We start from the raw sequence: 15,617 nt of genomic DNA, 5'->3' as shown, positions 1-15,617 counted from the left end.
GTCTGAGTGCCAGGGCCATTTGTGGGGAAAGGGAAGGCAGCTCCAGGTGGGCTCACTTCCAGGCACTTGAGTGTGAGATGGCCGTGGAGAGTGAGGGGTTTTATATCAAGGCTCTGGCCTCAGACAGTGTGATGAGATTTGCATCCCATACTTTCCTCGCTGATGGGCTTGTGCAAGCTCCTTAGCCATTCTGAGCCTTAGCTTCCCATCTATAAAGTGGAGAAAGAATGACCTCCATGTCTGAGAATGGCCATGAGGACCAGAGATCATACTTTCCCTGCTTCAGTGAATGCTCAGTGAGCCAAAGGTGTGGTCCAGGAGGGTGTCATTCTCCCAGAGGAGATGCCCATGAGTGGCTGGAATCCCAGCCAAATGCTACAGAAGTTCCTAGCAAAGGGCTAGAGCTGTCAGGAGGTTACAGAGAAGGGGCCACTAAAAGCCGTGTTTACACCCTCAGAAGTGGGATCAAGCCATGAACCTCACTTCAGACACATCTCAGCTCTCCCACTCTCTGATCACAGACCGCCCCCAGCCTGGCAGAGGGGTGCAGGGTGAGCCCCACTCACAGGCACAGGAGGGTCTCATGTCCGGGTCTGCCTGGGTAGTGGTGGAGGAGGATGGCTCGGCTTTTGCCCTCTTGCCCGGGGTGGGCCCTGGCAACTTTGGGCCCACATGGATCACTCTGACCTTCTTCTCTCCCCAGGTCACCCATCTCCTCATTGAGAGGCCCCCTCTCTTCCACTACAGGCCAGGCGACTACTTGTACCTGAATGTCCCCAGCATTGCACGCTACGAGTGGCACCCTTTCACCATCAGCAGCGCTCCAGAGCAGAAAGGTATGGGGTTCTGCAGGGCAACAGGCGCAGGCTGGGAACCAGGAGAACGGAAGTGAACAAGACCAGAGACCCCCGGTCTCGCCTTCCAAAACCTCCCTCCAAAACCAGGAAGCAGATGCCCAAACACTTACTGACTGGGGAGGCCAGGGCTGGACCAGCTGCCGTGAAGATCACATGAGGGCTAGTCATCTTCCCCCATCCCTGTGGAGCCTCAGGGCAGCAGAATCCCTCGAATCCTTCTTCCCCATCCCTGGACCACTCCCATTTCTCTCTGGCTCCCCGGCACCCACAGAACTGCTCAGCTCACCCTTCCTCCGCCCAGTGGACTTCTGGCCCCCAGCCATGTGTGTGCCTGCTTCCAGCCTTGGGCTGTCATCAGAGCTAGCTCGTGGATCTCTGTCCTCTTCCTAGGCCAGAGATCGGCCTTTCTGCCTTAAGTGGCACCTCTGGCAGGGAACGCCTTGCATGATCTATGACAGCGAGACCCTTGCTCAACGCCATGAAGGGTAAAGAGTGCTGGTTGCCTGTTTTCTCTGGTCCATCCATATTAAAAGCTTTAGTTCTACTCAGGATGCCTCCCAGGGAAACCTAGTGCCCACAGTTCAGGGTGTAACCCCAGGTTAAGTGTTCCCCAGGTTAAGACTGCCCACCACCTGCCCTGAATGGTGGCTCACATGTACCACGAGGCAGAGGTGGGGGTGCTGGCAGGAGAGGGAAGGTTGTTTTCTTCCAAGTTTTCTTTCCTGTTCTGTTTCTCAAGAAGATGCCTGCTCTCAGAAAAGTCAGACAGTATAGAAATATGTACAGAAGAAAATTTAAATTCCTCAAATAATTCCATCCAAAGAAAGCCATTGTCAGTCTTTTGGTGATCTGTCTTAATCTTTCTTTCTTTCTTTCTTTCTTTCTTTCTATCTTTCTTTCTTTCTTTCTTTTTAAAGATTTTATTTATTTGAGAGAGAGAGCACAAGCAGGGGGAGAGCGGTAGGCAGAGGGAAAGGGAGAAGCAGGTTCTCTGCTGAGCAGGGAGCCTGATGCGGGGCTCCATACCAGGAACCCGGTATCATGACTGAACCAAAGGCAAATGCTTAACCAACTGAGCCACCCAGGCGGCCCTGTATTACTATTTCTATGTGGCTCTATTGGTGCAGAGAGAATTTTGCCTACATGAATCTCACTGTTCACACTTTTTGCAGTCCACTTTTTCTCCATGCACAGAATATCTTTGAAGGTCTTTGCATATCTGTTCTTTTAAAACAAGAGCTTTCCTCTGCGGCTGCGTGGTATTCCAGTATACTGATACTAGTGTGATTACAAGGACTGTGTGCACTATACGGAGGCGTCATTGATGGGACCCCTTCTCCAAGGGCTTTCTTCAGGGTTTCAGCTTGGAATCTGCCATCTCCTGGGTCCCAAGTTGCCTTGCTCTAATGTTGTGGATTCTCTCTTGTGCCCTTCAGCGGAGAAGCTGCCCCACGCTGCCTTCTACCAGTCGTCCACTCTGCAGAGCACCTGAATAAGCCCCTGTTCCATCCCAGGCACTGGGCACAATGAAAGCCATTGGTCCCACCACAGCCTGAACACCTCCAGTGTGCAGAGTCATTGATGGGTCCCTGGTTAAATGTAGGAGGGAGTGGTCCTTGCCATGGGGAGACCCTGGACTGATAGAGGAGGCAGTGCCCACACCTCCAGGGAGCTCCCCTGTCTTGGCAGAGGAAACTGAACCCTTGCTTTGTAGGCTTACATTGACTCCATGGATCTCATGCTGGGGAGATCAGATTTCCAAGTCCCGGGGCTGTGACTCTAGTTGGGACCCAAAGAAGGACATTCCATCTGGGACTTGAGCACTTAATGCCCAGCTCCAGTCCCTGGGGTGGGACACGTCTGCTCCCTGCTGGAGGAGCCAGTGTTGAGCCCCCTTCCCTCCCCCCTTGCTCAGACACCATCTGGCTACATGTGCGGTCCGAAGGCCAGTGGACAAACAGGCTATATGAATCATTCAAGATGTTGTGCCCCATGGACTATGGCTCCGGACAGCTGTCAAAGAGTCTGAAGAGGAGAAGGAGCCAGAGGAAGCCCCAGGTAGGTGGCTTTGGGGGAGGAAGGGTCCACCATGGAGACAAACCCCACAGGGACCATGTTGCTATCTCCTTGGCTGGTGAGTATCCATCACTGGGCAGCTGCTGTATATACCCGCTGAACAGCCATACAGGGTGAACCAGCTGTGAACTAACTATGTGATCCAAGAGCCCGATGTCCTCCCCCAGGACCCCAGGTCCTCCCCAGGCCTCCTTCAGAAGCCGGGGGGCAATGGAAAGGGAGAGGAAATTGATACTAAGCTAGTAGATCAGAAAAACCTGCCTCCATGTCTCTGCTCCAGCATGTTCTAACTGTACAGCCTTGCACACCCTTTGGCCTCACCAAGCTTTATCGTATTCATCGTATTCAACTGGAGGAGGCCCCCATCCTTGGCCTCCCTTGCTCAAACGATTCTTTTAAAGGACCGAGGATGGAATGGATGCAGGTAAAGTACTGAGCTGACCAGACAGCAGGGTCCCCATGGACCCCCCCCGCCATCGTCCCCGTCCGCAGCAGCAGTGGCACTATTGTTATCTTCTGAGCCCTGATGAAACTCACAAAGCCGGCAAGTTGCCAGTGTCTGGAATGAATGCAGGCTCTGGGAGGTTTTGGAGGAATACAGCGAGATCACAGTAAAAAACAGACAAAGGAGGCTGGAGGTGTCTGGACACAAAGCTAGTAGACAATACCACTCAGCTGGGAGACGTGTTAATACGGGGAAACCCTGCCCAGGGCCAAAGGAAAAGAAGTCCCGGGCCTGGCTCAGCCCTGCCATGCACTTGTGGAATTTGAAGTCCAAGCGAGAAAATGAGGCAGAATTCTGCCAGTCCAGACCAGAGGCAGGTATCCCTCCTGAAAGATGCAAAGCTTTGGGAAATGAAGGGGTAGGTGGAAACAAGCAGGATGTTCTCTGGACAGAGGAAGCTGGCTTTCCAAACCAGGTGACTCCTGCACCTCAGGAAACAGTGAATAGATTCATTAAAGGCTGTGTTTCTTTGGGACCTCAGGCACCGCCACTGAAGAATAAATTGGCACAATCTTTCTGGCACGTGGTCTGGCCACATGTGTCAGCCTTTTAAATATGTGGACCCACTGGCCCTGCATTTCCATTTTTAGGACTAGTTAATTGGAGAGTTGCACAAGAAGTGCATTAGTCACCATTTTCATTCATTCACTGAGCAAATATTTATCGAGCATAGCACCTACGGTTTTCTAAGGACTGTTCTAAGGTGCTGAGGATCTGTCAGTAGGCAAAACTGACACAGTCCCTGCTTACCTTCTGGCAGGAGAGACAGACAATAAACAAACAAAATACATGCATAATGTGTCAAGTGAAACTAAATGCTATGAAGAAAAATAAATCGGAGAGGGATAGAGACGGAAAAGGTGCTATTTTATACATGGTGGTTGTTAACAAAAATGAGAAAATGGGAATACTTGAAATGCCCAACAATAGGGGTGTAGCTAAATAAATTACTGGTTACCTTGTTCAGGGAATGGTATGTTCCTTAAAAAAGATTATGTAACTGCATATGCATTAGCATGGAAAACTAGTAAAGATGTACTAAGTGGAAAAGGCAGGTTAGAAAGTGGTATGTTTCATTTATGTAAGACTGTGTGTGTGCAACTGTGTGTGTGTGTGTGTGTGTGTGTGTCTGTGTGTGTGTGTTTAAGTAAGTAAAAGTCTGGAAGGACCTAGAAAAATGTTTAGAGGAGCGCTATTCTGCTTTATTCAGGGTACTTTTTCACTTTATTCTTGCACGTACTATAACACGGGAATCTCTACAAACTAGCATGTATTGATTTCATGTTTTAAATAACAAAGCAGTTTCCACTTTGAAACAAAACAGAGCTTGCCCAGCCAGCCCATGCATTCAGGAACCTCGGCACAGGGAGCAGTGGCCTTCAGCAGGGACGTCACCGTGGAGCTGACCTCCTACAGGCCCAAGGGAACTCCACAGCAGGGAGACCAAGGCGTGGTAGGCACGGGGACTGAGGAAGGGGCTCCAGCCCAGCGGGGAGCCCCAGCCCATCTGGGCCCAGTAAGGCTGCGGAAACTGGGGCTGGAGGCGGGAAGCTGGGGTGTTTTTCTCCCAGGGGTGGTGAGTCCTTGGAACTTGGGAGAGAGGTCCTTAAGGGCAAGCCACACACACGAAACGCACAGGACATGGTGTTCCCATAACCAGGCGTTGGCGCACCCCCTTCAGAACTTTTGCCAGTCTCTCCCCACTGAGAATCTTTCCAACCTAGCATCTCTCTTTACTCCCCAACAACACTTTTGTTGGGTCCGTTATCAAAGGAACGAGACTGAGACAAGGTGAAAGTTATGCAAAGCCTTATTCTATGCCAAGCATTAGAAGTTAGACTGACCAGCCAGGGGAATGAGGCTGAGACAAAGGGAAAGTTAAGTAAAGCTTTATTCTATGCCAAGCATAAGAAGTCAGACTGACCGGCCAGGGCTGCCTCCAAAGAGAGCGACTTTGGTCTAAGCCCCTTGGTCTTACAGGCTAGTTTTTATAGGGCACACTCGCAGACATTTACATATGTGGCTTTGGCTGACTGGATGTCTCCTATCTGTGTGTTTTAGTAACGGTTACCTGGAACTGATAGTAGTAACTGCTGAGGCATTTATTAAACAACAAAATGGCCTTGTTTTAGGTATGTGTTTTAGCAACGGTTACCCAGAACCAGTATCAGTAACTGCTGAGGCATTTATTAAACAACAAAATGGCTACCCAGGCAACAAAATGGCTATCTAGGCAACACGGAGTCACTCTGGCTAAGCAGGCCCCGCAGGCCCTAGGGGTTTAACAGGTTTTAACATGGAATCGGCCCCAACAACTTTCAACTTCATTGTATCTAAAAGGCTGCTTGAGATGGCTGCTTTAATGGCAAACTAGTAGCATGTGCCATCATTGGAAGATAACTCTAGAAGTAAAAATCAATAAAAACCCATGTGACTCCATTCTTTTCCAATGTTCCTGCCTGGTCATGCTCCGAGCCTGAAGCTGAGATCCACTCCTCTTTCTCTCTTGGACTCTCTCTCATACTCTTTCTCTTTCTCACTTTGTAAAAAAAAAAAAAAAAAAAAGGTAGGACTGGTGAGTGTTGCATGTCAAAGATCACTAACCATGATGTAGGGTTTCTCCTTGCAATCGGGAGTCTTGAAGGACAGTAGCATTTGTCCAGAGCACCTCTGACACCAGTAGTTCAAGTCTGACACTATGGGGGATGCAACATGCAGGGGACCCCCCCAAAGAAGCAATGTGCCGTCATGGGATGAGCCCTGGACAGTCAGTGGGAGACCCAGATCTACCCTGAGCTCTTTGGGAACTGCGGCAGGTCATCCCCATGCTCTGAGACCACGTTCCTCCTCAGTGAAATGAGGATTTTCTCTGGATGATTATGAAGGTTGCTCCTAACTCTGCCTTCCAGCACCAGACAAAGAACTATCCAGGCTCCTGAGGACTGTTTGGGGTGGGGGTGGGGGGGGGATCTGCTTGCTTCACCTTTGGGAAGGAAATCCCCTAACCTCCCAGATCCAGTCTGCTGTGTGCTCAGGCCTGGAGCAGTCAGGCAGAGCAGACAGAGGAGGCCTGCTCCTTGCCCTCGGTGGCTTCCATCAGCAGGCCCAGAACAGGGTCCCAAGGGCAGGGTGGAGCTGTGAGCCAGGCCAGCCCAGGCTTTTCTGGCTGTTGCATCTGGATAGAGCTTCAAGGGGCAGCAGCTACTTCAAGTGAACTGGACTCTGAAGGCTGCACAGGAACTTGCCTGCTGGGAAAGAGGAGAGGGTGTTCTAGGTCAAGGGAAGAGAATGTACAAAGCCAGCGGTGTATCAGAGACACAAAAGTGATAAGAGTGGCTGGAGACTGGGGGTGAGTGAGTGTTCTCTGGGCACTCCTGAGGCTGCCTTGTATTGGACCACAAGAGCCCATCCTTAGATTTTCAGGAGCTTTAAGAGCCAGTCATGAGACACAGTTATTACATTGGAAGCCACGATGGCAGCATTTATACCAGAAATCTCCAGACACTACCAATCAGTGATTTCGTGATGTTTTCTTTTTTGGAAGAGTCAGTTTATCAGCACATCACTGACATTCTCCCTTAGAAGGAATGCCTAGGGCAGAAAAAAAAATACAGTTCCCTTTTTGTAGAGTTGTTTAGACCAACAAGGGCTGGGTTGCCTCTGAGAATTGCCTGATCTGCCCACAGCTCTCTGCTCCCCGCAGGTCTCTGAGATGTCCTCTGAGAACCACCTGCTTTGTAACATCAAGGTAAGAGGGTCCAGTGGGTGGACGTGCCCCCTGCTGCAACCAGAGGAAAAGAAGCCCCAGGTACCCCAGTTCTCCAAGTCCCCAGGCATCCAGAGAAGGGGACCAAACCCATCCCTTCACAGCTCTGCCTTCTCACATCCCTCACCAGCTCTGCCTTCTCACATCCCAGGGGTCTCCCTGACTTGTGCTCTGAGCACTCCAGTGGGGGCCACTTAGGCCCAGGTGACTGCCTGCATGTAACGGGGGGTTCCAGCTCTCCAGGCACCCAGCCCTCTCTTTCCTGAAACGCCCTCCCGTTCACAGTGCTACATCAGCGGCCCCTACGGAACCCCCACCCGCAGGATCTTTGCCTCTGAGCATGCGGTACTCATCGGGGCGGGCATCGGCATCACCCCCTTTGCCTCTATCCTGCAGAGCATCATGTACCGGTGGGTGGACAGGCTGCCACCCCTCCCTGCCTGCCTCCTGGGGCAGCGTCCCAAGAAGCACCCCACTTCTTCCCTCCCCCTTGCTCCTTCCTTCTCTCCTTGCACCGTGTTTTCTCTTTCCTCCCCGGTCCCTCCTCTCTCTCTCTTTTGGCTCTCAATCCTCCCCTTCCTCATAGGGTGGGCCCTGCCACCTCACCCTTTTCCCCCATCCCCTGTACTGTTCTTTGGTCTGAGAAGTCTCATATCCACCCCAAATCCAAAATCACTCATTGACTCTCCTCAGGCACCAGAAGAGGAAGCACATTTGCCCCAGCTGCCAGCACTCCTGGATGGATAGCATCCAGGATGAGGACATGAAGCTCCGCAAGGTAAGCACTGCCTCCTCCAGGCAGGCCTCTGGACCCTCTCCCCTGGAAACCTCCCTGACCAGAGTGAGCTCTCCTGTGCAGATGCAGGGGAGAGACAGATGGCTCTCCCTCCTGCTTGGAATGGCTGGTCCCTGTGCTTCCCTCAACACCCCATGCCCTCCTCGTGCCTCCCATGTGTCCAGGCCTCCACCTATCACCTCTGAGAGGCATTCTGGGCCCTGAAGGTAGAGTTCCCCTAAAGACCTTGGAACCTAAAAGTCAGGCAGCTGGGATCCAGTTATAACCTTGACGTGTGCTAGCCATCACCTGGTGGTGGTTTTAAAAATGAAAATGTTTGCCTTTTGAAAATGCATTATTTCCTATAGGTCACTTAAAAGAGCTTGTAGGGGGAAAATAAGTAATGTCCTTCTGCCTTCTTCCTAAGCTTAATATTTCAGCACACTGCTTGCTATTAACAAGAGGTTATTATAGAAAGCCCTGACCTGCCAGTCAGGGACTTGGGTCCTGATTCCATGCTGCTCTGTGACCTGGGCAAGGTTCCTACCCCTGCAAGCCTCCATTTTCCCCTCCACTAAATGGGGATGATAGCGTGTGCCCTGACCTCACGGAAGTGGTCATCTAGGCGCTGGGGATCACAGATGTGAGCATGCCCTGAACGAGGCAGGGCCAGCCCTGAACAGAAAGACCCCTCTCCCCAGGTGGACTTCATCTGGATCAACCGAGACCAGCGGTCTTTTGAGTGGTTTGTGAGCCTGCTGACCAAGCTGGAGATGGACCAGGCCGAGATGACCCAAGAGGGTAAGAAAGGGACAGGGCCTGAGGAGGATGGCAGCAGGGTGGGGGTTCGGGCTCGGGGTGGGGGTGGGGGGTTTAAGACAGTGTTTAAATGTATTCTATTTCTATCAAAAATGTGGAGGAGAGAGGAATGGTTTTCTTCCACCACTAAAATGTAACATTTACAAAACCAAAAAAAGAGGAGAAGAAGTTATTCATAATCCCATCTAGCTATGCAAACTATTCCAGGCATTTTAAAGGATCTCCTGATGTTTTTTTCTTATTTACATTTACAAAAATATATATCCTTTTTTTCTAATTTCCCTCTTTTGTGGTATTTCTTTTAATTCGCAATGAGCACTTGAAAATTTATCTTTTTTTTTCCTAAAGATTTTATTTATTTGACAGACAGAGATCACAAGTAGGCAGAGAGGCAGGCAGAGAGAGAGAGAGGAGGAAGCAGGCTCCCTGCTGAGCAGAGAGCCCGATGTGGGGCTCGATCCCAGGACCCTGAGATCATGACCTGAGCCAAAGGCAGAGGCTTTAACCCACTGAGCCACCCAGGCGCCCCCTGAAAATTTATCTTTTTAAGATTTTCTATTTATTTATTTGACAGAGAGAGACAGTGAGGGAGGGAATATAAACAGGGGGAGTGGGAGAGGGAGAGAAAGAAGCAGGCTTCTGGCTGAGCAGGGAGCCCGACACAGGGCTTGACTGCAGGACCCCGGGTTCATGTCCTGAGCCAAAGGCCGACATTTAACTACTGAGCCACCCAGATGCCCCCCACTTGATGAAAATTTAGATTCCCTGAGCCTCATCCCAGACTTCCAAATCAGGATCTCTGAGAGCAGGGCCCAGGAACGTACATCTTATTATTGTTATTATTATTCATTTGAGAAAGGGAGAGAGAGCAGGGTGCAGAGGGAGAGGGGGAAGCAGAATCCCTGCTGAGCAAGAAGGCCAACACAGAACTCGATCTCAGGCCCCTGGGACCATGACCTGAGCCAAAGGCAGCTGCTGAACTGACTGAGCCACCCACGGGCTCCTCCCCAGGAATGTACATCAGATGACTCTTATTCACACTTTCTTTTCTTTTTTTTTTTTTTTAGCTTTTTTTAAGGGATAATTTACATATGATAACATTCACCAATTCAAGTTTACAGTAAATACAATGACATTACGACACATATGTACAACTGTGTAACCACTACCACACTCAAAACATGGAGCATTTCTATTACCACACCCCCAAATTTCGCTCATCCTCCTTTGCATCAACGCCCTGTCCCCTTTTGCAGCTCCCTGCACCATCTGATCTGCTTTCGATCACTATAGTTTTGTCTTTTCTAGAATCTCCAGTAAGTGGAATCATATGACAGTCACAGTTTTCTAACTTCTTTCACTTAACATAATATCTTTGAGACTTACCCATGTTGCTGCAGGTATTAGAAAATAGTTAATCCCTTTGCTGTTTTGTGGATATACCACAATCTGCTTTGCCCTTCACTTGTGAATAGATGTTATTTCCACTTTTATTTCCACACTTTGGCCATTCAGAATAAAGCTGCTCTGCATATGTGCACATAAGTCTTTGTGTGGATGTATTTGCTGGGTAGTGTGGTATGTGTTAAGTTTAATTGTATAAGACGCTGCCAAACCAGTTTTCCAATTTCTGTGTTTCCATCAGTAGTGGATGAGAGTTCCAGTAGCTTTTCAACCTTGCCAACACTTGATCTCGGCAGTGTCTTTCATTTTAGCCATTCTAGTGGGTATGTAACAGTATCTCAGTGTGCTCTTAATTTGCATTTCCCTAACAACTAATGACAAAGATAGAAGTGCTCCCTCAGACTCCCCGCTCAGCATGGAGCCTGACGCAGGGCTCGATCTCACGACCCTGAGATCACAACCTGAGCTGAAACCAAGAGTTGGATGCTCAACTGACTGAGCCATGCAGGTGCCCCTCCAACATCAGTTTTTAATGTACATAATCTGCCAGTAGAGACGAACAGGTGAAGAGGCATAGGTAGTGATTAGGGCTGCATGCTCGGTATTTTTCCTAATGAGATGGCCACCCATAAGTGTAGAGAATGGTCTAAGGTACAGGTTAAACAGCTTAGCATGTACGAATTACTTTCCTGTTTGGTCCCTTCTTTCATACTTCATCATACTTGGGAATGTCCTCCTCCAGCCCCACAATCGTCCCTTCCCTGTACCCGAGTGTTGCTGCCTATGCTTTGTGCTAAGCCAAGTCTTAGTCTGTACAATGGCGTGTTTCTCTGTGTTCGTCATAGTCTTCACAGGACATCTTCATGGAACACTGAGGTTTTGTTCTGTGTTTTAAAGTGAATCTGTTAGAATCGTTGTTGTGTTTTACTTACAGAATAATTAATATGAGGAGGGATATTTTTAGGTATGTTTCTAACTTTAGAGAATTGGCAGGGGATGGGGTAGTATGCTGGTTGAGTTCAGTGGAACCAGATCTTGTTTGGCTGTTTAATTATCCTAAGGCTGCCATGAGTGAATTAAAATTCCATGATAAATAGTTTATAAGTTCAAGTAATCAAACATGGTTTTTTTTTTATAAGAAACATTCAAACAGATGTAGTTTAGAATAACAGACGTTCAAAGCCCTAAAGCGCAAGTCAACATGTTTGACACAGAATTGGTAAACTCTAGAATGTCGCAATGAAGCTCTTCGCCTTTTCTTGTAAATAACAATTTTAGCAAATATTTATAGAGCCTCAAATTCATTCTAAATGCTTTTATGTATATTAATTTATTAGAAACTCAATTTTATGAGGACTAGCTAGGGGGGAAGTTTATATTTCATTTAAATTTCTGGGTTACTGGTATATAAATATTTGCTATTTGCTTCTTCGTAATCTGTGTAAACAAAGGATAACAGCAAACCTGGTGCTTTGTAGTCTCAAAGCCACTTGAGTCAACAACTTTATTACCTCAAATTTCTTCCCGGGTTTTTCATTAACTACAACAGAAACCTGTGACTTCTGATTTCAACTCTAATTATTTACCAAGGTTTGAGTTCAAGAATCTGTGGCTTATTGCTTTTAATTTCTACAGCTTAAGCTTCAAATATTCTGTTTGAGTTTGAATCTTTATTCTATCCCATAGTAACTCTCAAAACTTGGGGACATTATTTGACGGCTTTGCTTTGACTGACTAATGACTAATGTGGGGACATTATTTGACTGCTTTGATTTCCTCGTGCGAAAAATATGAATGGAACTAGTACCCCCCTCACAGGGTTGTCATGAGGAGTCAACGAGATCATCTGTGCAGCACATGGAACTGGAGCTTAATAACTGCTCAGTAAAATGAGCAGCAGCAGAAGAAGTAATTGTAATAGTAGCAGTAGTAGCAACAGTAGCAGTGGTAGCAATAGGAGTAGCAGTAGGAGTCGTAGCAATAGTAGCAGCAGCAATAGTAGTTGTAGCAGTAGCTGTAGTAGAGGTAGTAGCAATTGAAGTAGCAGTAGCTGTAGTAGCAATGGTAGTAGTAGTAATAGTAGTAGTGGCAGTACTAGCAATGGTAGTAGTAGTAATAGTAGTAGTGGCAGTACTAGCAATGGTAGTAGTAGTAATAGTAGTAGTGGCAGTACTAGCAATAATAGTAGCAGTAGTAATATAAGTAGTAATGGTAGTAGTAGCAGTAGTACCAATAGTAGTAGCAGTAGTGGCAATAGTAATAGCTGTGGTAGCTATAGTAGTAGTAGCTGTAGTAGTAATAGTCATAGTAGAGTAGCTATAGTAGAAATAGTAGCAATAGTAGCATTAGCAGCAGTAGTAGTAATAATTGTAGTAGCAATAGCTATAGTAACAATAGAAGCAGCAGCAGTTATAACAGTAGTTGTAGTAGCACTAGTAGTAATGGTGGTAGTAGGTGTAGTAGCACTAGTCATAGTAGCAGTAGTCATAGTCATCAAAGTTACTATAGTAGCAGTAGCATTAACATTAGTAGCAGCAGTAGTAATAATAGCAGTAGCAGTAGTAGTAATTAAAATCGTAGTAGTGGTAGCTATAGTAGCAATGGTAGTAGTAGCAGTATTTAGTAGTAGTAGTATTGAAGTAGTAGTAGTATCAGCAGTATTTAATGTAGTAGTAGTAGTATTTAAGTAGTAGTGGTATTTAATGGCTCTACAATGAATGGTATGTCAGTGGTCCACCATGCTCCTGCTATTGGACAATGTATTTGTTCTGATTCTCCACTATCATATATAAAGCTGCAATTAATATATTTGTGTACATAGTTTATTTCCTTCTTTTGGATGATTCCTTTAAGAAAGTGTCCCAGAGATAGAGTGACTATCTCAAACACAACAGTTCTGGCAGGGGTGGAAACCATGTCGGGCCATTCTCCAGAGCTCCTTCTTCTCCCTCTTACCACAGGGTCGTTCTCCCTGGCCCCCTCTCCGGGGGTTAAGGACTCTGAGGGAGGGGAAGAAGGGTCATGGCTCTCTCAAGTTAAATGGTATGTGAAACGAAATTTATTCTCCCTCCTAGGGCCATTTGCATTTTAACAGTGACTGAGACCTCGAGCCAAAGGAAAAGGGAGCTAATGGCAACATATGAAACAATAGAGAGCCAGCCGGGATGGCAGGGATCCTTTAGTCCTGGGAGAGGAGAAGGATGGAGTGATCATCCGCTCACAGCCCCAACGTCCCAGATCAGGCCCCATCATCTCTGGCTTGGACCAATACCCAAGTGGAGGATGGTATCGCCAGCCTCTTCTCTGTCGTGGCCCACATGGAAAATATACATTAGTCTGCCAGATCAGGGAAAATGGAGTAAACTGCTTTGAGCTCCCTGGTAGGCACAGCTCAAATTGCCCTGCAAGCCGAAGGGATCCAGATCTTAGCAAACCCGTCCCACTACAGGCGTCCCACTGTGTCCAAGCCTGTGTCCAGGCCAGCTCTGCCCTGTCCCTCCTGCCCTCTGGCTGCCCTTCTGGGATGCTGTTCTCACCCTGCCACACCCCACTCTGATACCTGCTACCTGCCCCCCATTTGCCAGCTGGGCATTCAAGGCCCTTTCCCTGCCAGCCTCAGTGTGCGTCCGGTCTCCTCTCCCCAATCTCCTGTTGCTCCCGTTCAAGGCTCCTGTATTCTAGGTGGGCAGTCATGTCACTCCCCACGAGCATCGCATCTCTTCTAGCCTCTCACTCTTGGCTCATCTGCCCCCCCCTCCTCAGGATGCCCTCCTTTCGCGCATCCCACCCTAGCTTTGAATCGTACCCCTCTTCCGAGACCTGTCCCAATCCCCACGGTCCCAGAACGGCCCTCGTCTGCTGCAGCCATTCTCTGTAGCTCGGTACCCTTTGCCACCTGACCCCTTCATTCAACCCTTGACCCTTTGGTCTCAGCTTTTTGGCCGTGCCTGGCCTGTGTCCCCAACCAAATGGAACAGACACCATGAGGTGTGACAGGGCATGAGCTTCGGAGCCCAAGGACTGCCATGCTCTCCTGGAATGGGTTTCATTCCACCTTCGAGTCCTGAGGTGGCCGTGGGGTGCAGGCCGGACTGTGGATACAGTCACACTGTGCGCCTGGCTCAGAGCAGGCCCCACTCCAGCAGTGGGCCAGCTTTCCTTCTAAAGCGCTGGTGGACTGAAGGCGTGAGCCTGGAGCCCTCATGGTCTCACTCCAAGCCCCAGGGCCAGGGGCTGACATCGTGCCTGGTCCCCATTACGGGCGCGAGCCCCTCAGTGCCGCCTTTGCTTCCCACCACCCAGACCCCTTCCTGGAGCTGCACATGTATATGACCTCTGCACTGGGCAAGAATGACATGAAGGCCATTGGCCTGCAGATGGCTCTCGACCTCCTGGCCAAGAAGGAGAAGAAGGACTCCATCACGGGCCTCCAGACACGCACCCAGCCTGGGCGGCCCGACTGGAACAAGGTAAAGGCCAGCGACAGCCCCACCGCCTGCAGGGACCATTTGGGGCAGAGAGCCTAAGGCAGTCGCTGGGAGACTGAGGACGAGCAGCTAGGGACCAAGCATGAGGCCAGGGGCCAGGATCCAACCAGGATCACTGACAGCATGACTGGATCTCTTTGTTCCATCATTGGACTCAGTTTCCCCATCTGTTCTGCGAAGAAGTTAGTCAGTTTGACCTCCTAGGCCTCCCCCAGCCCTGACTCCCTGGGAATCGGGGTCAGAAGTCCTGAGTAGACGGGATCTTGGGGAAGCACCAAGTCCAATCCTTCTCAGTACAAATGGAAATACTGAGGCCCAAAGGAACAAAAGTTTGCAGTCTTTATTTTGTTCTTAGATTGGTTTTTAGATTCTCTCCCCCCCTGAGTACTTGCCAGTCAGAGGACCATTTGTGTAAGGTATCAGAAGTTAATGCTTTTCAATCCATGGGCAATGATCATGCCCGAGAGTGAGGGAAGAGGACACCACTGGTGCTTGGGCACCAAGGAGGGCTTTTGGCAATGGCCTCCGTAAGCAGAATTTGGGGTGGGAAAGGGTCTTCACTGAGGGAACGGCTGGAGTTTAGGAAAAGAGACATTTCAGTGGAGGCATGTGACCGAGGGAGGACTAGCAGGATGTCCGGACAGTCAGAGTTCAGTGTGCCCACGGGGCCCTGTCGCTGTCCCCCAACAGCACAGTCTCCCTGCAGATATGCTCTGGGAATGGAGGGCCTGGGTCTTCTGGTCCAGCCCCTTCCTGGGGTGTGGGTCAGGTTAGGGGTAGAGTAAGTGCCCCCCCCAAAAGAATGCATGTTGGACCCTGCACTCCGAAGCCACACAGCTGTACCTTGTAGTTCCTCATGGGGATGGAGGGACATTGCTGCCAACCCATTATGTTGTCATAATGTCACACCCAGCTGGGTGTGTCCCTG

The 15,617-nt window shown here is 49.1% G+C and overlaps 1 protein-coding gene across 4 annotated transcripts in view; it reads left to right on the top strand.

Moving 5' to 3' along the window:
* The window catches only part of LOC309867838 (NADPH oxidase 5-like), a 29,772-nt gene that overhangs the window by 13,571 nt on the left and 584 nt on the right, over positions 1-15,617 (top strand). For 2 of the 4 annotated variants that reach the window (XM_082736899.1, XM_082736898.1), the window contains exons 9-16: positions 704-836; positions 2,773-2,915; positions 4,763-4,954; positions 7,142-7,186; positions 7,490-7,614; positions 7,898-7,982; positions 8,681-8,780; positions 14,505-14,671. In XM_082736899.1, the coding sequence (XP_082593025.1) occupies positions 704-836; positions 2,773-2,915; positions 4,763-4,954; positions 7,142-7,186; positions 7,490-7,614; positions 7,898-7,982; positions 8,681-8,780; positions 14,505-14,671 (990 nt within the window). Of the gene's footprint in view, positions 1-703; positions 837-2,772; positions 2,916-4,762; positions 4,955-7,141; positions 7,187-7,489; positions 7,615-7,897; positions 7,983-8,680; positions 8,781-10,446; positions 13,011-14,504; positions 14,672-15,617 lie in introns of those variants that run through there. The other 2 variants (XM_082736900.1, XM_082736901.1) reach the window with 2 other exon arrangements.

This window comes from Mustela nivalis (assembly GCF_964662115.1).
Source record: "Mustela nivalis genome assembly, chromosome: 6".
In the NCBI taxonomy this organism is placed as follows: Eukaryota; Metazoa; Chordata; class Mammalia; order Carnivora; family Mustelidae; genus Mustela; species Mustela nivalis.
Note: the sequence above shows the minus strand (reverse complement) of the source record. Positions and strands in the feature narration are given on the sequence as shown.